Source organism: Pteropus alecto, unplaced genomic scaffold, assembly GCF_000325575.1.
Source record: "Pteropus alecto unplaced genomic scaffold, ASM32557v1 scaffold7, whole genome shotgun sequence".
NCBI classification, from domain to species: Eukaryota; Metazoa; Chordata; class Mammalia; order Chiroptera; family Pteropodidae; genus Pteropus; species Pteropus alecto.
In genome coordinates, this window is record NW_006494614.1 from 28,712,222 (window position 1) to 28,737,624 (window position 25,403).

The 25,403-nt window shown below is 33.0% G+C and overlaps 1 protein-coding gene across 2 annotated transcripts in view; it reads left to right on the forward strand.

Annotated features, from left to right (window-relative positions):
* KHDRBS2 (KH RNA binding domain containing, signal transduction associated 2) overlaps positions 1 to 25,403 on the forward strand; it is a 498,248-nt gene that overhangs the window by 54,403 nt on the left and 418,442 nt on the right. For both annotated transcript variants that reach the window (XR_003044470.1, XM_006926413.1), the window contains exon 2: positions 19,701 to 19,828. Coding sequence is in view for 1 of the 2 variants with exons in the window: in XM_006926413.1 (XP_006926475.1) it covers positions 19,701 to 19,828 (128 nt within the window). In the remaining variant the exon portion in view is untranslated. The remainder of the gene's footprint in view (positions 1 to 19,700; positions 19,829 to 25,403) is intronic.

Below are 25,403 nucleotides of genomic sequence, written 5' to 3' on the forward strand. Positions count from 1 at the left end.
TTGAATATTTCCAAGGCATGACTTTGTGCCACGGGTATATGACTGAAGCTTGGCAGTATGGGCTGGGTGTCCATCTTCCCATAGATGTGCATGCCCCAAGCTTAAAGAATGTGTGCAGAGGATCTGTGGCTGGAGCGTGGCAGGATTTTACTATTCCAAGTATAGACCACACCAAAGATCTAAAGAATTCCAAGACATGGCTTTGTGCAAGGATGGGGTTTGGTGGTGTGGAATGGATGTTCACACAAATGTAGGCATGACCCTTAGCAATACTAGATAGAGCTGAGAGTGAGTCTGGCTCTTCCCATACCATTCTGTTCTGGTGCAGGTCTTGGAGTTATAGACATCTAAGTGCTATCAGGCCATTCACCTAATCGAAGTATACTGATTGAGAAGTAATGAATACCAAAACCAATATTAAGTAAGAAGGTTTATTTGTCATAGTAGAAGAATAGAATTTACTTAACAGTTTGTTAACTTGGTTAATAACTTCTAAATGGTGTAGGGGCTTCTGTACGCACTACTACCTCAGGCCCTGGAAATAGCAGGAAATGTAAAGCATAGACCTGAGGTTCCGAATTCTATTTGCAATAATTTTTATTGGAGACTTGAGTCTTTTTATTTATAGAATTTTAGGTCCTACAGGGAACTTTGAGGTTATTTGGTCTACTTGCTTACATAGAATGGAAAATCACTTTGTAGAATTCATGACAGATGCTTTTTCTGCCTCTGTTTTAACATTTTTTTTGACACAGATAGTTTAACAAGTTACCGTAGTGCTTCTAATTATTTAATTAATTTAAAAATTTAAAAATAATAATTTTTAATGTTTAGTCCTGTTTTTTTCCTTTCTCTATTTGTTCATATGAGGTAGGAGTCAGTATCCCTACTGTCCAGCCTAAGCCAAGAATCAGTGCTGGGTCCATCTTGTCTGCATTGATACTTTCCTCTGGGAATAAGAATACACTGATCTTTCTTAGTTGGACTGTTCACACTTTATGTAATTTTTATACACCCCATCCATTTTAATATTCACTCAATGAAGATATATTGAGTGTCCAATGCCCAAGGGCTTTTTTACATTCCTTAGCTCAGAAAAGTTTCTCAGTACTGTCATTATTTCATAGTATAAATTTCAATTTTAGTAGAATGAAAAAATTAAACCATGCTTACAAAGAATGTGTTTGTTTTCTAGGGGAGAAGTTTTGTTTGATGACTAAGAAATTTCTCATTCAGGCATTGCTTCTTCCTTACATTTATTTTATTAAAAACTTTGCTGATGTGAAAGAATAATGTAATGATACTTTCTCAAAGAATCTGTGGTGGGAAATATGGTAAGTAGATTTTTAAGAGATTGTAAATGTTAAAAGGTAATTGATATAGAAAATCCTAAGGAATTCACACAAAATATTAAAACTAATAAAAAATTACAGAAAATTTTGAAGATGCAAGATCATACAAATATAAATTATATTTCTATATCAGCAATGAAGGATCCAAAAATTAAGAAATTAAGAAAGTAATTTCATTTACAATAGTATAAAAAAGAATAAAATGCTTAGCAATGAATTTTAAAAAAGAAGTTCAAGTCTTGTCTGCTGAAAATCAGCATATTATTGAAAGACATTAAAAAAGACTTAAATAAATGGAAATGCATCGCATTTTCATGGTCTGAAAGGCTAAATATTGTAAGATGACAATATTTCTATCTGGACCTATAAATTCAATGCAATCCCTGTCAAAACATGAGCTACTTTCTTGCAGAAACTGCCAAACCAACCAAAAACTTATGTTAGAAGCCAGCGACCTAGTCAAAACAATTAGAAAACAATGGACAAATGTAGAAAACTCATACTTCATGTTCTTAAAACTTACTGCAAAGCTACAGTAATCAAGACAATATGTATACTCACTCCTACCCAACAGCATAGGTATACAAATGAGTGTGTATATATGTATGTGTGTGTCTGTGTGTGTGTATACATATATATGGAATCTCTTAATTTCTTTTACATACATTTTAATGTCATAATTAGATATTATTTGCATATATTAAATTCAGCATGGTATACTAAGGAAGATGGGCTTTCAGTTTATATTTATCCATTCATAAATACTGCAAATGCATTTAATAAATTCAATTTTGCTTTGATAAGTTTGGCTTATTGAAATATATAGAGTGGTATGAACAACAATAAAATAAAGACTATTCTCTGTGATACTTGCAGTTATTGGTTACTAGATAAGTAGCAATTGAAGACAAAGTCTTCTTCTTCTTCTCCCTCCTAATGACATATACAATGACATTCTCCATAACTTTCATTCACTGTTGTGTGAATGAAAGTATTGCATGAAGACAGTGTGCCCTGGAGTGTGATCGATATGAAGCAGGTCATATTCAGTTCTATTTAAATACCTTCTGCTATTGACATACAAGTAATTTTTATCTCCAATGAGTAATAGCTCATCTTTTTTCAATTCAGAAAAATTGATTTTTAAACATGAGGAAAGAGTAATGCAAGTAAGTTTTTGACCATCTTGAAAATAAATTAATGCAAATTCAAGCACATCTTCTTGCGTAGTATTTCTGAAAAATTAGTTTAAATGGTGAATACATGCTGATTTAGATAATTATCACAGTAAAAGTAGGCTCAAAAAAGGGTCTTTTAATTTGAACCTAGCCAGTGCAGCTTGAGCTACTGTTCTTTTTAAATGTATTGTTTTCTTTTTATTAAGATAGTATAGCTCAATGTATCTTGGACAAACGTAAAATCTCTCTTTTATTTTTCCATGAACATAGGACATATGTTCCACTTATGTTCTGGAAATAAATATAGTTGAATGCGAATACGAGAAAATCAGAAGTAACTTAGAAATGACTATGGACTTCTCCCACTTAACATTAGTAATTTATTTTTAAAAATCAAATATATTGAATAAAAATTCTGAGAGCTTATTTTCCAGTATTTTACAAGAATAAGTTATAATGCATTACATGTCAACTCAAAAACTTCAACCAATTTTCTAAAATATAATCAAAATTATAGTTAAACAGCAACATATAAATAATAAGAGATATTTGATTTTAAAGTGCTAAAAATACCATTTAATGACCACTAACAATAAAGTCGTAAAAAAGAAAAAGTTGCTTTGGATGCTTATCACCTCTTTTAGATGTCACTTCCCTTTTCTTTAGGCTTTTCAAAAGATGTACATGAGATTAAAACTACTCTAGATTACAAAAATGTTGTATTGCATTTTGTAGAAATAAAAATAAATTTTAAATTGTGGTATTGTTTTGTGGAAATAAATATATTTATTCCGCCATGTAAACAACAACTTAAAAATCATTACATTGAAGCTCATATATATTCTATGAAGTTTTTGTATTAAAAACCAAGGGGCATCCTTTTAGAAATCTTTTTTGGACAGTCTGAAGAGTAGGCCTGATTTTGAGTTTATAATTGGAAGTCATCCATTGTAATGAGTGCTTAGAGTAAAAAAATAATAAACGTAATATGGTCTCTGACTCCAGGGAAGTCACAGTTTAATGGGGAAACCACTTGGAAATAGCACATTACAAAGTGGCAAAACTGCTGTATTTAAAAAGTAAGATGTGCTAAGGGAGACCTGGGATGGGGTTGTCATACAAAATGAGTATTCATTCAGGCATTGAGGAAAGATAATCCTTCATTGGTCAGAGGAAGAGGGAAAGATCATGAGGAAAAGCCTGAGGACTTCGAAAGCACAGGATTTTGCTTAGGGTGTGTATGAGGATTAGAATGCAGTGCTTGCTTCAGGATGGCAAGAGATAAATGAATGTGGCAAGAGACAATGAATGAAAGATTGGTTGATCAATTTTTAATGATGGGAAAAAAACCTAAGAATTTAACCTTCAGGTAGTGAGAAGCAGGTAAGTGTTACAGTGGTGACATTCATTCAACAAAGAAAATTTGAATCCTCAGTGTAGCCGGGGAATAAATAAAGTACAAATACCACATTCCAATAGCAAAAGGAAATGTGTAATACTCAAATCTGTGTTTTACAAAGGCAGCGTGGATGTGAAGGATGAGTTATACATAGATCTTCAGGGAAAATAGATAAAAGGTGAAAATGTATGGCAAGGGCAGGGAGTAGTGGCAGAGCACTTGGGAGTGGGGAAGCTGGATTTGAGAGGAGCTCCAGAGATGGAATCAATAGAACTTGATAACTACTGCAGGTAGAGGTGAGGACCACAGAATAACTAATGTCTAAATGGCTAAGATTTTTGTTCTTGTTCTTGGGTGACTAGGAATTTTGTGGTGGAAGGGCATACAGGGGAGAGAATTGGCTTTAGAGTTAAGGTGAATTCAGTTTGAGGTGTATGAGTTTCATCTGTCTTGGAAATTTTAAATTTTTTTATGAACAACAAATTTATTTCTCACATTTTTGGACACTGGCAGTCTGAGGCTAGGGTGTGAGATGAGAGTACTTTTTCAGATCACATGGCAGAAAGGCTCTGGGGGATGTCTTTTTAAAGAGCACTAATCTCATTCATGAGGACACAGCTCTCATGACCTAATCACTTCTAACACCATCATATTGAGTGTGAAAATTCCAATATGTGAATTTGGGGGGGAGCGGGGTTTACAAAAATTCAGACCCTAGCAGTTACTGCTCCTTTTTCACACTTTTCTTTTTTAAATAATAATTTTTTATTTTTCTATTATAGTTGGCATACAATATTATATTAGTTTCAAGCATACAGCATAGTATTAGAGATCTATATAACTCATAAAGTGACATCCCAATAAATCTAGTACCCCTTGTCCCATACATATTTATTGCACTATTGTTGACTATGTTTCTTATGCTATACTTTATATCTCTGTGACTATTTGGTAACTACCCATTTGTACTTCTTAATCCCTTTGCCCATTTTACCGGCCCACCTAACACCCCTCCCATCCTGTGGCCCTCAAAATATTCTCTGCATCTATGAGGTTGTTTGTTGTTTATTTTGTTCTTTAGATTCCGCATATACATGAAATTATATGACATTTGTCTTTATCTCCACTGAGCACATAACCCTTTAAGTCCATCATGCAATATATTTTTCCATCTCTTTACTTTTACTCTGTATGTCTTTTAATCTGAAGTGAGTCTCTTGTAGGCAGCATATGTAAGGGTCTTGTTTTCTTATCCATTCATCCACCCTACCTTTTGATTGGAGCACTTAATTCTTTTTCATTTGAAGTGCTTGTTGATAAATATGTAGTTATTGCCATTATTCATATTTTTGATACATATTTTTTCTTCTTCTTAAAGAAGTCCCTCCAACATTTCCTGTAATACTGCCTTGGTGGTGATGAACTTCTTTAGCTTTTTCTTGTCTGGGAAGTTCTTTATCAGTCTTTCCCCTCTGATAGCTTGGCTAGATAAAGTAATCTTGGTTGTAGATCGTGGGTTTTCATCACTTTGAATATTTTGTGCCAAGCCTTTCTGTCCTACAAAGTTTCTTTTGAGAAATCAGATACCAGTCTTATGGGAGCTCCCTTGTAGGTAACTAACTGCTTTTCTCTTGCTGCTTTTTAAGATTCTCTCTTTGTATTTAACCTTTAGTATTTGAATTATGATGTGTCTTGGTGAGGGCCTCTTTGGGTTCATGTTGGTTGGAACTCTCTGAGTTTCCTGGGCTTGTATGTATATTTCCTTCACCAGGTTAGGGAGGATTTTTGTCATTATTTCTTCAAATAGGTTTTCAACTTCTTGCTCTCTCTCTTCTTCTGGTACCCCTATGATGTGCATGTTGTTACTCTTGATGTTGTCCCATAGGCTCCTTTAATTATCTTCATTTTTTGGCTTCTTTTTCCTTGTTGCTGTTCTGATTGGATGTCCTTTGCCACCCTATCCTCTGTATCAGTGATTCAGTCCTCTGCTTCATCCACTTTGTTGGTTCCCTCTAATATACTCTTCATCTCAGATGTTGCATTCTGCCTTTCTGACTGGTTCCCTTTTATAATTTTCATCTCCAGTTTATGTTTTTTTAATCTTTTTGTTAAAGTTCTCACTGAGTTCATTTAATCTTCCCCTAAATTCATTGAGCATCCTTATAACCAGTGTTTTGAACTTTGCATCTGTTAGATTGCTCGTCTCTACTTTTAGATCTTTTTCTGGTGTTCTTTCTGTTCTGTTCTTTCATGTGGGATATGCTACTTTGTCTCCCCATTTTGGCTGCCTTTCTGTGCTTGTTTATATGTACTAAGTAAAGCTCCTAAGTCTCCTGGTTTTATTAGCATGGCTTTGTGTGGTGTCCTGAGAGGGGTCTAGCTGCAGGCCAGGTTTAGCCCCAGCTTGTATCTCTCCAGGGCCACCTGGTAAGAATCAGAAATCAATCCACAAATAATTGCTGTGCTTATAGTGGCCTCAAGAGTCCACACTAGAAATGAGGTCAGCTGCCGCCGGGGGACTTGGAGAAGCTCAGCAAGGGGCACAAGACATGCCAAGGATACTACTTGATGTGGCTTGGGTAGGGCCACAAGTTGGGAGGGGCAGAGTTTCAGGGAATCCTCTGGGTGGACTGAACTTTGTTATCCAGTTTCATGACATATCAGTGATGGTGATGCCTCTATATGCTGGTAGGAGGAAGAGTTTAAGATACTACCAACACTTCTGCCTAGGAGAGAGCCTCCCCTCTGGTTCTCACCTGGAAGCCCGACAACTCAGTGTCCCCACGTATGTCCCTGGTGCCCCCCGAGCATCAACCCAGTGTGAAGCTCAGAGCCAGTGAATTCATCACCATGAAAGTCCAGTTGTGGTTGTGATCCCTTTAAAAGGAAATGTCTGCACCTGCCAGCTGCAGCTACTGTAGCCTCTGGCTTCTTCAACCCATGTGGGACCAGAGAGCCTCTCATCTCCACCTCTCCCACCTTTCCAGGGTGATTTCTTATTCCTCTCCCTAGTTATAGGGCCTTTGTTCAGCCAAACCCAGACAACTCTGCTTGCTGTCCATACTTTGGTTTTATCACAACTCTGGTGTGGTCGCAAGAGGAAATGTACAAAGCCTCTGTCCTCTACACTATCTTGCCTGGTCCTTTTGGGCTTGATGTCTGAAACAATGAAGGATTGTAGATATGGATTCTGAGAGTGGCTGAAATCAATTGGAGGTGTGCTTAGTGTAGGTCACCTCAAAGAAAGTGATTTAGTTCTTAGTAGAGAAAGGAGAAGATGTTATCAGATTGAAGGAGCTGTAGTACAGGTAGGTCTCAAGGGGTTCAGAACAGAATTTAAGAAGGCAGCCAACCAGAGTAACTGTAGGGGGAAGCTTCATACTCAGTGTATCCACATCCTCTCCACCTATTATCTCATAAATCTCCAACAAGTGACTGTAATCATTCTTAGATCACCAGCATCCTTCACCTTGCCAAGGCCAATGATCGAAATTCAGTTCTTCATTACTAAACTCAGCAGGATGAGTAAATTGATTTCTCTACTATTAAGGTACTTTCTGCACTTGAATTTTTGTCTGTTTTATTCTGTCCCCCACTTCCCCAAGTCACTGGTTGCCCCTTCTTACTTAATTTGTGGAATCCTCTTTCTCTTCTTTTATTCACTGAGCTCAGACTGGTAATCTCCTTTCTCAATCCCAATCCATACATGTGAATTTGATTATCAACCACATACTGATGACTCAAAAATTAATATGTGAGTCCCCAACCTTTTTCCCTAGTCTCCAGAATTATATATCTAACTCCCTATTTTACATCTTCACTTAGATATCACCTAAATGCAATGCAAGCATGACTCATCATTTTCTCTGCCAAGCTCACTCTTCTGCCAGTGATGCTGCTTGTTCAAGACAAAAAAACCCTGAGAATCATTGTTGATTCCTCCCTTTTTCTTAAACTTTCATTCAGATCTACAATAAACCACTACCTTCAGAATAATCCAACCAGTGTTTTTGACCTCCACCTCTAACATGTTAGCCTTCATCATATCCCATTTGATCTGCCTCAAGAACTGGCCTCCCTGCCTCCATTTTGGCATTCCTTCGTAGAACTGTCAAAATAATCTCTTAACACAAATCAGATTAAAACTGGGGTAACCTCTTCAAAATCTTTGCATCACGCTTAGAACAAAATAAAAATTCTATATCATGATGTATTATCGATTGCTGCATAGTGTTATCTCAAAAGATAACTGCTTAAAATAACAAACATTTATTTTCTCACAGTTTCTGTAGGTAAGGAAGTGAGAAAAGCTTAGGTGGATGTTTTTTGGCTCAGGATCTCTGAAAAAGTTGCAGTCACCTAAGGTTTTGTGGGGGATATAGCGTCTGCTTCTAAGGTGGCTACCTTATATCACTATTAGCAGAAGGCCTCAGTTCTTCAGAATATGGAGCTCTGTGTAAGGCTGGTTGAGTTTTCTCATGACATAGCAACTGACTTCCCCCAGATACACAATCCTGGAGAGAAAGTAAGGAGGAAACCACAATCTTGTATAACCTAATCTCAGAAGTCATACACCATCATTTCTGCGGTATATTAGTAATTAAAAATGTTACTGTATCCACACGCAGACTACAAGGCCCTGCGTGGCATTACCTTTTCTGGCTCTTCAACCTCATCTTCCACTGTTTTCTCCCATGTATACCCACCCCACTCTAACCACATTGTCCTGACAGTTTCTGAATATGCCAGATTCCAGTCTCAAGTGCTTTGCACTTGCTATGCCTTCTGCCTGGAAAACTCTACTCGTAGTTGTTTATGAGTTTACTCCGTTTCTTAATTCAGGTCTCTGATCAAGTATTAATCCTCAAAGAGGCCTTTCTTAATCACTTTTCTTTAAATATCACACCCTTCTCACCATTTTCTATACCATTACCTTGCTTTATTTTTTTCCAAAACAATTATGCCCACCCAGATTATATCACGATTTTAATTTCTACCTCATTCGTCTATAAAATTCTATAAGGCAGGGATTTTCAGTTTCACCATGGTTTCTCTAGTTCCCAGAATGGTGCCTAGCACACAGTAGACTCTCCAGTAAATGCTTAATAAATGAAGTGAGATGGTAAAAAGATGAATGATTGATCTCATGGTAAAGAACCTGAGCTTGGAATTAAAATCTCTGCCCCATTACTTTGCTATCAATATAAGGTATTTCTACTACTTTTATTATATATGATTTCAGCAAGCAGAAATTGTATCTGTCCTGCATTGTTTTATTGTGTACAAATTTGTATGCTTAACTTTGTGAGAACTAAATTCAAAACATTGAATGCATTTAGAAAAGGGGGCCCAAATCTGGAAGACTGTGTGTGGATATATTTGGATTGAGGAACAATAAAATGTTTTTTTTTCTTTTAAAAAGATATTAACTTTAAAACTTATGACTTCTGTCTGGCACTTAACAGGGTTGAAAAAAAAACTTGACCTTCTGACTTTGATGAAGTACCATTGCTTAGTGTTAGGTGACAATACTGTCCAAAAAGGTCAATATATTTTTGATGATGTTTTCAACAGATTTATCCCACACTCTATTCTTACTGTCATTATGGCATCATTTTTCTCATTCTGTTTCATTTGTCTTATTTAAATCAGTATATGTGTCATTTTAAACATATACATATTAGTCTGATAAAGGAAACACTGACTATATGTCATGATGTGCTCTCAGTAAATTAACGATTTACCCAAAGACAAGGTGTAATCATGTGTGAAATACAATAACATTGGCTATCATGATCTTTGATTTTAATGATAGAAAAAGACTTCAGTGAAGCCTCATTTCCAGCCCCCAAATGGAAGTAAATAAGATGATAATAGCTTATATTTATTATGCTCTTACTATGTGCCAGGTACTTCTAAGTGATTTGTGTAACTTAACTCATTTAATCCTTACAACAACTTTATGAGAATATTGTACCCATTTTACAAGTGAACAGTGGGACACAAAAACTTAAGTAAAATGATTAAACAAACAGCCCATTTGCAGAATTGGATCATTGCCTAGCACAAAGAAAATTTTTAGAAAGCAATAGCTATCATAATTTTGATGCCAAGTATCACACAACCAATAAGTTACAAACATAATACCATATTAGGAAGTCTGTGGTCTTAGCAATATATCAGAACACCCTTCTGTTTTAGGGTGGGTGCGTGGGAGAAAACAGATGAAGCCCAGAATGCTTAAGTGACTTGTCCAAGGCCATACAGTTAGGATATTGTTTTGTGTTAGAAGTGAAAGATGGTACTGTGATAGATATAAAATACAGGAGTTAAGTGATAGGAGTTCAGAAAGAGAAATCCCTGTGAATTATTCTACAATGGCATGGGGAAGGGCAACTGTGAGCTGAGACTTTTATTGGTTGGAATTTGGATAAGCGGCCAAGAAAGATGGGCAGGGCGCATATCAGATAGTTTCACAGTTTTAGTAAGTTCAAGGCATTAAAATGAATTAGTAGTAATTAAAATAATCGTCTATGGTTACTCTTGTTGAAAACAAATACTTGGTTTATTTTTAAATCAAGTTTAGCAGTTTCTGTTTCATTCATCAAAATAATTACTTGTGTAGGTGTTTGGTATTTACACATTTTTATACTGATTTACTGTCAATGGATCTGAAATAATTATTTATGCCTTCAATAAAAAGAAAAATACTATTCCATGTTTAAGAATACTTTTCATCCCTTAAGTACTTTTGGAATTAGACCAGTATCCACCAGACCTGCTGACCTGGAGGCTGAGAGATCCATTGTTCCCAGCATCTGTTTTGCTAGCATCATTGTTCATGCATAAGGTTATCCTCTTATCATTTAAGCTCTGTTTTGTAAGAAATTACTCATTTCATTTTTCTTCGGTGGAAAGCACAAGTTTAAGGTATAATTTCCTCTTCTACCTTATTAGTCACTGGGCTAAGTACAGGTGCTGTGAAAATGAGTGAAATAAACCTCCTGCTCAGAGATTATAATGTAGAGGGAGACAGATTTAAAACAGTTTAATATCAAAACAATGTGATAATTATTGGCAGAGAGGTATACACAAAATGCTAATTTCCATAATGTCATCATCTGATACATTTACTTTTTTTTTTAAAGGAACTGAGACTAATTAATTTGCTAAAGATTATGTAGCAAGCAAGTAACAAAGCTGCTTTTAGCACCTAGATTTAACTCCAAAAACTAAATAGAACACCAAAAAGTTTTAGTTGAGATTGTTGGCTTAATCATTATTAATGAAAAATGTATATAATTTTAAAATAAAATGGTATTTATCATTTATTTCTGAATTGAAGTTGAGGCAGTTTATAATAAAAGTATGTTCAAAGTAAAGATTAAACTATCACAAGATAACAAAAAGTTGTAGAGAGGGGAAAAAAGAAAAAGAGTTACACAAGAAATTCTTATCCAAGGCAACTTAGAGCTATTTAAAGACATATTTAGCTCTGAGCTACCTAGAAGCAATTAAGGCAAAACATAAACCTTAATTACACCCTCCTTAGAAAATACTTTGTGCAGTTGATGCTGGAACATGAGTTTGAACTGCATGGGTTCACTTATACACAGATTTTATTCAATAAGTACTATAAGTTTTTTTTTCCTTATGATTTTCTTAATACCATTTTCTTTAGCTTACTTTGTTGTAAGAATACAGTATACAATATATATAACATACAAATATGTATTAATTAACTGTTTATGTTATATTCTGGTCAACAGTAGACTGTTAAGTTTTGGGAGAGGTCAAAAGTTATATGTGGATTCTTGACTGCTTAAGAGTTTGGTTTCCATAATCTCTGCCTTATTCAAATGTCAATTGTAGATAGGGGGAGGGTAGCTGAAGGACACTGGAGTTTGGGTGGTAAACACACAATATAATATAGAGATGTCCAATGAAAATTATATAATTGTATTAACTAATCTTACCCCTATAAACTTACTTTTTTTTTAAAAAAAGGTCAACTGTAAAGCTACACTGAAAAGTGCTCTTCTCAAACTTTTAAAACAACTTAATACTGGCATCATTTCTGGTTGTTTTGTTCAAAGGTCATTTATATTTTATTGACAATAACTCGTTTTCTTCTTAGACTAATTCCATGTTCTTTGCTTCAATACATTTTACAATTATACATTCCATAAATGTTCTTTTATATTGCATTGAAAATTGTCTTCAAAGTCGGCTTGGTAATTAAATGTATCTTGATTCTTTAAAATTTCCCTAGAACTAGTAGTTATGTTTGCACATATTTTAAGGGTGTCTTTGCTTTTTCGAATTTTAGAATTATTAGTACCTGGAAGAGCATGCAATTCACTCTCCATGAAGAAATTAGGAATAAAGAGGTCTATGTAATTTTTTGACTAGAATTATTTAGTACATTGTTCTAACAAGTTTGGTCATATGATTTCTCAGTTAAATAAATAAGTGTAGCTAGAGGTGATATAGTGCCTCAAGATAAGTGCTAACTAAAAAATGACTAAAACAAATAAAAAATGATTAATAATTGCACAACAGAAAAGCATGATCAGATAAATATGTTAAACACACACACACACACACACACACACACACACACACACACACAATCAACCTCATTGCTAGGACCACTTATCTAGGTACTATCTTCTGTTCTCTCCCTCCCCCTTTCAATTCCTATCCATAGTTAGGATGGGATGTCTTACCTTCAGGATTTATCCCAAGTCTGGTTACTGGAGACTCTGCAACTTCAATCATGTAAGCTAAGTTTCCATTATTATTCCCTGGCTTTAACTATTTCCTTTCTATATTTAATCCTCCACACATGAAGTAGACTATAATTCAGTAATATTTATGGAATTAATGAAAAAATAAAGTCATTACTCTCATTGATTATCTGATAGAATAACTGACATACATCATAAAGTCCCTGTGTCATGCAAAGTGTGTTCTCTGAAATGACTGGGAAATAAGTCTATATTTCAGAATGCTTACTTAAAATATGTAAATTTTACATTAAGAGAAAAATTTATGTTAAAAACCTGATTTTCCTATGGAACAAGAAAATTATGATCTTTTTCTGTTTGTGTATGTGTAATTATATGTCATCTGTATATAAAAATATGAGCCTCTCTAATATACCAATTACAAAATAAATATAACTAGAATAAAATAACTTGTGTAAAACATTAATATATAGACACAGCCTAACACATCCATTTTATAGCTATTAATGATTCTAAAATCTTAAGCCAACTGTATTCTGGAGGTCAGAAAACTGCTATGTAGAAGTGTGTGGGAGGTAACTGTTAAATACTCGACACACGTAATTTAAGAAGTATGAGTTATAATTGAAGAGAAAATCACATGTGTTAATAAAGTGACTTGACTATGACGGTATAAATTAGAATGAGCTTAATCCAAACTGTAAAGCATTTGACACTAATTTATGCTTGAGGTTATAGAATATACTAAACTGTAAATATAGGGCAGATTTAGGTATAAATATTTGACACTATATAATACTAATTTATATTTGAGGTTATAGAACCTACTAAACTATACATACATGGCAGCTATAGGTGTAAATTCATATATTCAAATAGAATTCCTTATACTGAAATTTTATTCATATTTTTAGAATTAGTTTAATCCAAAGTTTAAACTACTTGACATTAATTTATACTTTATGTTATAGAATATACTAACTTACAAATATAAGGGTAGATATTAAAATTTTAAAAAATTATTAGCAGAATGAAGAACCATTTTTAAAATTAATTTATTATTTTTTATTATGGTGACATTGGTTAATGAAATCTAGTAAGTTTCAAGTGTACAATTCAACAGTAAGGCATACAGATATTGCATTGTGTGAACCATTTTTATATGAATTATCTAGTATGATTCCTCAGTCCAGCCAATTGCATTCCCTATTTCTCTATAATGATTTCTTAACCTAGGGATGTTTCTGGCTCCCTCTTTAGTGAAATTTTGATTTGTGACTCTAGTTCAAAGTTAACTTGGTCATTTTAAGTTTAATATTATAATGCTGAGAATATTAATAAAAAGAACAATGGTTTTGCCAGACTCTAAGTGTCTAGCTTTAATAACTCACATCAAACCATGAGTTCATTTCCTAATTTCCAGGTGTGAAAACAAGGCAGACATATGCAGCTCATATTCTAGTCTGAGTTTTAACCATTGTGTAGAACTAATTATTTTGTACCAATTATTTCTAGTATATTGAATCTTGTATTATTTGTTCCTCTCAATCTCAAAACCAATCTCTCTCTCTCATTTCTGTCTTTCTTTCTCTTCCATTCTTCTTCCCTCTCTCTTTCCTCTTCCTTCTGCCTCTTTTTCCCTCAGTTCAGAACATTGAGTCAATCATATTCCTCAGTTCATGGTATATTATCTCATAGTTCATGAAGAAACATGGTATAGTTTCTTCAATTATAATTTCTAGTGGGTTTTTTTCCCCCCACTTTTTCTACTTTAGTTTTCATCTGGTAGGAACTCCGGTTATATATATCTTGGCCATTTGCCTGTCTTCTATATTTGTCATTTTTTTTTTCTCAAAATTTCTAAACTTTCTGATCTTATAATACTTCTTAATTCTTTATTTCTATTTCTTTTCTTTTGTATATTTAGTCTTGTTTTACTTCTAGTTTGTTCTTCATTTAGGAAATAAATTCTTTCTATTTAATTCCTGAGCCCTGGTAGCTCTTTTTATCTGCTCCTCTAATTTAATTGCTTCTTGTACAACCCTTTTCTGTTTCAGACATATACTGTTTTCTCTTTGGTTTTATAGTTTCCTTACTTTATTTTCCCTATTTTCAGTGTTATATTTTGGTGCCTATCTGCTTTATCAATTTTCTCCTTTCATTTTCTGCCAATATACTATTTAGTTCATTTTCCTTATTATTATTTTTATAGTTTACTTGTATGAGGTTTAACATAATGTTTCCCTTATTAACGTTTAAATGAAGAAGTTTTGCCTGTGCTTTTAGAACAGATTTACCAACTAGGATAGTGTCTTTGCCTTGTGCTCTATTAGGATTTTCTCGAAGCAGTTTTTCTCCCTTAGGAAGAGACTTCGTTCTTAAAGAATGAAATTTTTGTTGTCTTTGTTTGTTTGTCTGTTTCTGAGATTCCAGAGTGCTTGTGCATTCTAAGTAACTTTAGCTTTTTCCTCATGCATTCTATGATCTCCATTGTCTCCTTCAAAATCACTCATAAATTGGAGGTTGTGTAGTCTCTCAATTTTGTTTTTAAGACCATGTTGAGAATTCTATGGTAGAGATAATTTCTCCTTTTAAGAATACATATTTGCTTAAAATTTTTATTTCTCTTATGATTAGTGATCTTGAGTATCTCTTCATATGTTTCTTGGCCATTTGTATATCTTGGAACCATCAGAATTTTCCTCTTTTATTTATCCATGATCTCCCCATACTTGCTCCCCCTCACAGTACCCAGCAGTGTTCCTGCTGTTTTAACTGTTTTGAGAAACCCACTTTCATTATAGGATTCTTGTAGATCACCTTATGGGGATATTTTCAGAATTCAGTCTTTTTTATTTTATTATCCTGGTGCCCTGTCTTATTTCTCTAAGAGAATTAGGTGAGGTTCAAAAATTAAGCCATTGGAGGAAAATGGAAGTTATAGAAATACTTTGCTCTGTTTGTGGGAATGTTCATGATATAGTTTGTGGAACAAAATAGAGTTTAGTCAAAATAATTCTATCCACAATTTATGAACAAAAATTCCACTCTTATGTATATATTCCAAAGAAATTCTCACACATCTCTTTCATTTCAAGAGGGATTCGTTATGGGTAAAAACAATCTCATTGATTTATATCTAACTGTTTACCCAACAACAGAGAATATATACCCTTTTCATGTAATATTCGTGAATCCTACCAAAAATTTACAGTCATCATAGAAAAGAGTTTGGAGGTTCCTCAAAAAATGAAAAATTTAATTACCATATGATCCAACAATCCTACTTCTGGGTATGTATCCAAATAATTAAAAGGAGATGTTGAAGAGATGTTTGTACACTCCTGTTCTTTGAATTAGTATTCACGATAGAGACGTGGAAGCAACCTCTCGTTCATTGACAGATGAATTGATTATAATATCCCCATACAAAGGGATATTATACAGACTTTAAGAAGGAGGAAATCCTATCACATGCTACATCATGGATGAACCTTAAGGACACTATGCTAAGTGAAATAAGCCAGTCACAAAAGAACAAATACTGTTTTACTCCACTCATGCGAAGTATCTAAAGTGTTCAAAATTGTAGAAAGAAGAAGTAACAAAGTGTTTGCAAAGTCTGGTAGAAAAGAGGAGGGGAAGTCAGTATTTCTAGAGTTTCAGGGTTGCAACATGCAAAAGTTCTAGAGAGCTGTTGCACAACAATGTGAATATACTTAACACTAATGAACTGTATCCTTAAAAATGATTAAGACGGCAAATAATGTTATGTGTTTTTACCACAATAAAAAAAATTCTTATCATAGCTTCCTTGTGACTGAAACAAATAGGTGAAGTGGTGTAAGATGAATGACAGGTATGACCAAAGTTGATGCATTAATCTCCATATAATCCTAGTACTATGGTAATAACCACTAAAAAAAAGTCAATGAGCGCTAAAACAAATTCTTGAGTGTATATATACATTAACTGACCGACAGGGAAAGGGAAACAGAAAATACTAAAATCGATGAGGGAGCCCTGTGGCTTTGCTGGTAAAAGTGCCTATCTAGTAAAATCTGTGTAGTTTATCTTTTTTTTTCAACAAAAAATTGGCATGTCTTACTATTTTGAATATGTTTTCCCAATAACATAGCATCTAAATTTGAGTAAACCATATAAACAAGTATAAAAATGATTTAACACCTCTACAAAAACTATTCAGTTATTGCTGGATGATAATGGGTGTCTTTTGATTTTTATGGATACCTATATTGTCTACATGTTCAACGATGAACATACATTAATTATAAAAGAAAATATTACTTTACACTAAAATAAAAAAAAAAAGAAAGGTACCGTATATGTTGCTTTCTCTGGTTTTAAAACCAGGCAAATCTGGCATATACTGTCTGTGACTGTGCATTGAAAAATGCAATTACTGAGCTCTTAGTCATGTAGCTATGTCAGAGAAGACAAGATAACTCCCTGAAAGTGTCAGAAGGGCAAAAGAAGTATCAAAATTTTTAAAAGGAAAACGTAGAAATGAACAGAAAAAGCAGTGGTTTTGGTATTTCATTCAGCTCTATTTCTTGACGGAAAAGTTATTGGAATTAATCATCTATTGATCAAGTTGCAAACATCTAAAAATGCCTAAGGTAGTAGTTTTGTAGAGAGCAAATAATACCAGACAAATTCAATTTATTTTTATTACAGAGTGACAAAGGAGAAACTGTACATTTAATAGATTCAGAATTGAGTTGGCTCTTCATTGTGTTTCATGTTACAATTGCCTCAGCAAGCTAGGTGCATGTACCCAGAGGGCAGTGATCAAAAGTTCATTGTCAGTATCAGAGGATATAATGAATATTCTTTCTTTGCAGTTGTCAGAGTTCTGTATGTAATAATTGTGTAAGGGATTGAAAGTTGAGAGTGCTTCTCAGTTTAAACACAGAGTCAGTTAAAGTATTTGTTAATACTCTGAGTAGAAAAGTAAGAATCTGATGCCATCATACTAAGTAGAAATTACAGACACATTACATATAACTTCTTTTCAGACAACTCAGTTTAAGATAATTGTCTTTGAGGATATTATAGCATATGACTAAAAAAATGATTATTAATGACTATACAAACTATGCAGTGTAGCATTTATTCAGGTATTATCAGGTAAGCAATGCAGTCTTACTTGAAAAAGATTTTAAAAAGTAATATGCTGAAAGATTACTATGTGGAATGCTACAGGGATTTTATATAAACTGTGAAATTTTGGGAAAGATGCTAATTAAAAATTAAAAAATCAAAGAACAAAGCTGTTAGATACAATGTAGTGTTTCTCTTACCTACAAAAGTAGTCAGACCTTTAAAAAATAATTGTTTCAAAATACAGTATGAATAGAAATTAATAATTTCCATACCCAATAACTATCACCACCTTTTTTTTTTGTTCCAAAATAATGGAAACAGAATGTTCCTCTTTCATCTTTAACAAAACCCCAAAAAATGTCACATTCATATCTTAATTTAGGAAGTGCTTTCAAATAGTACAACTGGCCAAGAACAAGGAAGGAAGTAATGTTTATAGGTGATTTTATGATAATAACAACTGTCTAATAAACATAAAGGAAATAAGGAAAATGAATATTTCAAGATTTTTCAAAATACTGATTTTATATAGTGAATACCGTGAAGTGACTCGCTGTATACATTCGTCTCACCATTTCATTCGTACCTCGTTAGACCATGTCAGCATCATTTCTCAGCTAGACAAATACAAATTGAGTTCCTTGTTTGTTTGCTCTCTGCTGATTGGCTTTGCACATTACATCTGGTGTTATCTTTACAAATAAAAATCAAATATGGTTTCCTCCCTTCACCAAAACTACCCAGTGGCTTCCCATTACATTCACAATAAAAAGCAGAACGCGTCACTTGTTTTGTAAGGTCTTACATGATCTGTCCTGTAACCACTATCAAACCTCTTCTTTACATTAACTTTTCTTCAACCACACAAGCTTTCTAGCCTTCTTGCTGTTTCCAAGACTAAGTGAATCTGTTTCCCCATCAGACTGTAAAACTTGATTTCTCGATCTTCTCATGGCTTAGTCTTTCTCATTATTCATGGTTCTGCTCAGATATCACCCTATAAATCTAAAGTAATACCCCCAGTCCTTGACTAACTTTTCTTTATATTCTTAATAGCTTTATTGTATTTATTACTTACCCCACACATAAATATGCGTGTGCACATGTGTTCAGTTTTTAGTTCCCTATCAGCAGTTTCCATGAAAACGGACACATTTTCTTTTTTTTTTTTTCCCCATCTGCGGTACCCATAGTTGAGGTTCAAAAGTCTTTGTGGAATAAATTAATTTTTAAAAGAAAGAATGGATAAATAGTGTTCATTTGCTCAAAAATATCTATTCGGGAACATACTCATAGGGCAAAAGTAATTCCTCTTAAACATTTAGCCAAGTAATTTCGTGTTGATGAATATGAATGATAGCATTTACAGATATAATCCTTTATATGACTTTTCTGTGACCTTTCTTTTTAATTACCTTCAAGTTTGGTTAGAATATAAAATAACATGCAATTTATCTTTACTACTCTGTATTAGATAATGGATGATTACTGTTTTCAATGATTTTTTTCATTAGAAATAATTGAGTAAAAATAAAACGTAAACCTTAAAGTATACCTTTTCTATTCATTAATCCTAGGAAACTTATGTTTGCTTAGATTTTTTAAATAGTTAAGGAACATATTCTTCCTTATGTTCCGTTTGAAGATGTTAAAAATTAATTAAATGCATCAAACAAGACAATCGCATCTTCAGTTATTACCTTTTAGTTTTAGTTGACAGAGGTCATCTTATGTCCAGTAGCAGCATTCATGTGGCTGTTAACAAGGTGCTGTTTCAGTCCTTTTATCAAGATTCTTCAAATCTTACTTAAGAAGGGAAGTAATAAGAACAGCCTGAACATTTGATGATGATTTCTCACTTTGTTTATTGTTTTTTCTTGTAAATTTTTTTCAGAAATTGAAAAATTTCAAGGTTCTGATGGAAAAAAGGAAGATGAAGAAAAGAAATACCTTGATGTCATCAGCAACAAAAACATAAAGCTCTCAGAAAGGGTTTTGATTCCTGTGAAACAATATCCAAAGGTACTACATTTTATGCTTTGTTCTCATAGAATTAAAAAAAAAAAAAAACGTAAAAATAAGACTTGATTAATTTATTCATTGACTTTTCTGAAATAAATATTTAAAGCTTCATTATATTAGTATACACAAAAATGTGATACTGAAATAGAAGAGTTGTATTTTTAAAATATAACTATGAGAGTAGTTTTCAACGGAAGGCTATAGCATTTTTATTCTGTGAAAATAGGACTAATAATTATATATTTAAATTTTCTTAACATTACATGGTATAACAGTTTGTCCGAATATGCACACTCACTTGATTATGTTTTGATTCTTGTTAAAATGTATATTCTTATTCTATAAGGGAGTAGAATTAATGATACTAAATATATAGCATTAGCCAATCAGTAGGGAGTTACTATATCCAGGACAGCAATATAGTCTATTTTAGACCTTTGAATTATAACCTTTATTCTTCTGTTTCAGGATTTATTTATAAAACTAATTATGATACTATTCGCTCTAAAGTATTTTCGCTAGACATTTTATCCTATGAGATTTCTATCACCAGAATCAGGATTATAAAATATAACATTCAATGGCATGATTTTAGAAAAGGTATATTTTCATAGATTCCAATGGGCAAAAAGAAGTTTTTATTTTTTTTTAATGAATTAAGTAAGCTAAAAATAGAAACTCAAATATTCAAGCTGGTAATTTACTTTCTGAAGAGTGAATCGGAAGCAAAGACCATGTAATTATCCTAATAATAAAGATTACAGAAATAAATGCTGTAGTTTACCAATTGTCTTCTAATATGATAAATTTTAGTAAATATAATTAAATAGAATGTTGTGTTTATAATTATTTCAAACAGGGATAAAACTGTTTCAGCCCACCAAACCATGAAATTTAACATTCAAATGAAGTTTTTGGGTTTGCAATTATTTGGCTTTTGTGGAGATTTTTTTGAACTAGACTTACTCTATTGCAAGAAAGATGCATTCAGTAGATATAATTTTAATTAAATTTAATTAGATTTACTTTACAGTCGTGTTTTTATGAATATTAAATTGGGCAGCTATAGAAAGGTACATGAAAAATTTTACATAGTAATGAACTATGGTAGAAATACGATGGGATATTAAGAAAACACTCTTTTTTAAGGAACATAAGTAATTAACCATATAGTCTAGAGTACAAGTTTTTTTTTTAAATAATGTTCAAATATTAAATAACTTGATACTCTTTCTCGAAATAGCACTTGTCTGTTCTCTGTATATGAGAAAGTTAATGACAAATTCGATATCTGCTTTTCAATGAAATACAGCTCTATGTCTTTGACCAAAATAGGTTGTTAAGTAGTGGAAGGCATTTCAAATCTTGATAGCTCTTCAAGCGATAGTGTGATTTTTTGTTGACTATTACAATAACCTATATTTGATTCAGAATGACGAATATTGAAACAGTATTTTGTGGTGTCTTATTTTGGTGTGAGATTTAATTTCATAATTTATAGGAAGATGATCAAACAACATAACTGCCTATTTATATTGAAATAAACCATGCCTCACTAGGAAATTATCGTGCTCAGAATTTTTAGAATCTTAGAATGCTTAAGTTGGGACTAATCTTGGAAATCACAGAATATATAAAACTTTCATTTTACAGATGAGGAAGGTGATTATGAATGGCTCAAAGATATATCTTTGATACAGATAGAAATACTTAAAGAGGTTGCTGTTATTTTAGATTCTTCATTCTTTGTGAGCCATTACATTTTTTAATTTGACCGATAATTTCTGTATATTTGTATTACTTTTTTATGTAAAATATGCAAGAATATGAAAAATCATAGCTTCTAATGATTAATAGTTTTATGTAACATCAAATAATAAATTATGTCTTAGAAAATTTACCATTTTTAATTAGTGAATAGAATACTAAACTGCTTTAATTTATTTTTTAAAAGAACTTACATGTCATATATCTGATTATCACACATAAGAGAACTCTTAGAGCCCTTTTACAGATAGAGTACTGAGAAACAGAACAGAATCATTTATTAAGTTGACCTGCATTTGTTTTTGTTCGTTTTTGTAGTATAACAATAAAATTAAAATCAGTATTTTGAAAATCATATTTTATTCCAAAAGTGGTGATTCTCTCCTCCTGAGTGAGTATTGGTTGCTTCTCACAAAAATATCAGTGGAGTTCATTTAAGATATAATTAAACTTGAGCCATAGTTGATGTATGTTAGTAAGCTGTAAAATACGTGGTGTGGTGTGATATTATGAACTGTTGAACAGAGCACAATAGTACTTATGGACTTAAATTTCAGTATTTGATAATAAAAAGTGATTTATCCCTCAGGGATACTTTGGAAACAGACCTGCTTTTCAGAGTGTCTCAGAGCCATCTCTCCCCTGGAATCCTGCTGTCTTTTTGAACTGGTAATTAATGGGGTGGTGACACAGTCCTCTCTAACAAAAGGCAATACATAACTATGGGAATTCTCGAAGAAATGACCTTCTCCCAACTTTACTACATGACCTTTATGGATAAATTTTGATTTAATTAGTCTTCAATTTCAAGTTGATTTGCTGACTTAATTGAATAATACATAGAATTGAAAGAAGTTTAACATTTAAAATTATTGAAAATATAAGAATGCCATTAAACACATTAAGAATGATTTATATAGCTCTAATGCTTTCTGTTTACTTAATTTAGAGAAAATATGCTACATTATTAAATTATTTTAATGAACAGCTTTTCTTACTTGTTTTAATATTTTTGTTTATAATATTAGTAAAGAAATGGAACTGTACATCTACATTTGCATATGTTTTAGAATCAGAGCAATTATTTCTTGATAATCAAGTCTCCAAGGAGGCAACAGGTGGCAGTGTGTTTCTCTAAAATCTTAAGAGATTCATGCAGAAGACCTTCGAGAGATTCATGTAGAAAACTCACCGTACTTAACATGAGCTCTTTCTCCCTAAATCCAGACATAATATATTTCATAGTTCTATATACATTTATTTATTTTTTAATTTTAACATCTCTAATTGGTTTGTATATTATAATCAGAATAATTTTACAACCTCTATCAGGCAAGCGGTGGTCTTAACTTATTGTTTGTAAACTTTGCACGTGTAAACTTGGTCATAGCATCTTATATTGAGTTGTTTTTAATATTGGAAATATGTGTACTGAGCTTAGTTGCTGTTTCAGATGTCTTCAAAGATTGCAGTATGATATAGTGTTGACATGCAAAGCTATTACATATACATACCAAAAAAGAATAGAACTGTAGCTTGGGGTATAAATGCCATATTAATGCAGACAACATTCATTCCTGGAAGAATGAGAAAAATGCCATTTTTTCTTGGTCCTCAATGAACGAATGCATTACAAGACCTTAGAAACAAAAGATATACATAAATGGCTGGAACTGTATTATGTTTTGTTACTGCTAGAGCTGCAAAAGGAGTCCCTATCACAAGCACGGGCAAATTGAGAGAGCGTAAGAGGATGGGAAGGTGCACTTGTGGGAAATTTACTTGTTGCTTGCCACTGTACCTGTTTGTACACCGGGGCAATTCAGCCCCTCAATGTCTTTTAAAAATATCTTTTTGATGTTGCCTTCAGAATCCACTGAAATACATCAGACCTTTTCTAAATTAATTTTGCCCCAAGGTCCACTTTTTATTTTTCTCCTTGAGTTACTGGGAACTTTTTAAAGCAATAGATTGCCAGGGGTATAAATCGGCCCCCAACTTGGCCCCTTTTAAGATCAAACGGAGCCATGTTCCTCTGTGCTGCTTTGCAAATCAATTTCTTATGTAGATTAATGCAGAAAATTAAAGTTCTAAAATATGTTCAAAAGCACCACACTTGCTATATATTTCATCTAACTGTGCTCAGTCCCAGAGAGAGGGGCTGCTTTTCGGGACTGGTTGGAAACAGTCTTCACAGCCAAGCATGTCATCCCACAGAGCTTGTTTCCTTCTTTATACTTTGAAAGATGAAAAACTCAAATCCATATTCTTGATGAGTGTTATTTTTTGTAATTTATAAGTAATTATCAGATCATTTAAGAATACTTAGTAGAGACCAGGGATATTAACTATGGAAACCATGACCACATTTCAAAGCTGGTATAGCCACATGGAAACACTTCTTTTCTGAGCAGTGCAGTCATCTAAAGGCCACTCTGTAGTTTACATCTTAAACCTGTTTTATCTTTGCCAGACAGAGAATATTGCAGAGCATCACTTTTTAATTTTCTAAAAGAAATGGAAGAAAAGATTTGATGAGATTTATGCTTTCAGTTTTATGCATATCAGTTCCTAGTCTCCTACCTGCAAATTTAAATTTCAATTGAAAAAATAATGACACTCAGATTCACATTGCCTACAAGAAAAAAAAAATCCAAAGTGCTTGTAAACTGTATTCTTTCCAGTTGAATGGTATCTGAAATAACCCCGTTTTTAGCAAAATTAGCAATTTGCAGTGATATGTCTAGTATTTGTCTTTTCTGATGACTCCTTTTTTGTAATTAATGTTCATCCCATGTATTTAAATATTATTTTTTCATAGGGTACTTAAATTTTTTGTTTCCATCTCACATTGACCCATCGGGTTCTATTTCTGAATTATGTGTGCTTCTCTCCGCATACTATTTTTTTTGTGGGCTCAGCACCTCCTCACAAAATATGTCCTCATGCTTCCTGAAATAATCTCTCCTTCTTTTCTGTATCGAGACCTTTTAGAGGATCTTCAGTTTGTTTTAACCTGTTGTTTCCATTCTGCCAGGTTATTTCACCTTTATCCTCAACTGGAAAGCTGAAAACTACTTCAAAAGGATCATTAAATTGCAGATGCCTTTATGTGTCCCAACCTGTATCTTTACTAAAGGGTCCCTTGAGAGCCAAAAGATCTTCTACTTCACATTCCTATCTATAATCTTGCCATTCTTTATTTGCTTGTTTGTTCATTTGTTTAATTTAGTGAGCCTTCAGTAAGTTTCTCTGTACCCATTAGAGCTCTTCTGTCATTTCTTTTGTTGTTGCAGTGGAAGTGGCTTTGAAATTGATATTTTAAAAAGATTTTTATTAAAATATAACTAACATATCTTATTGTATTAGTTTCAGGCGTACACCATAATTTTCAACATTTATATACCTTAAGTGATTACTGTGACAAGTCTAGCAACCATCTGACACCATTGCAATATTATTGACTATATTTCCTATGATGTACACCACATCTCTATGACTTATTTGTTTTATACCTGGAAATTCCCCTTCACCTTTCACCCCTTCTTTGATTTTTCAGTTACAGTTGACATTTAATATTATTTTATATTAGTTTCAGGTATATAGCATAGTGGTTAGACATTTATACAATTTATGAGGTGATCCCTCTCATTAGTCTAATATTTAGCTGGCAATATACATAGTTATTGCCATAATATTGACTATATTTCCTGTGGTTTACTTTACATCCCCATGACTGTTTTCTAACTACCAATTTGTACTTCTTAATCCCTTTACTTTTTTCATACAGTCCTCCAATCCCCCTCCC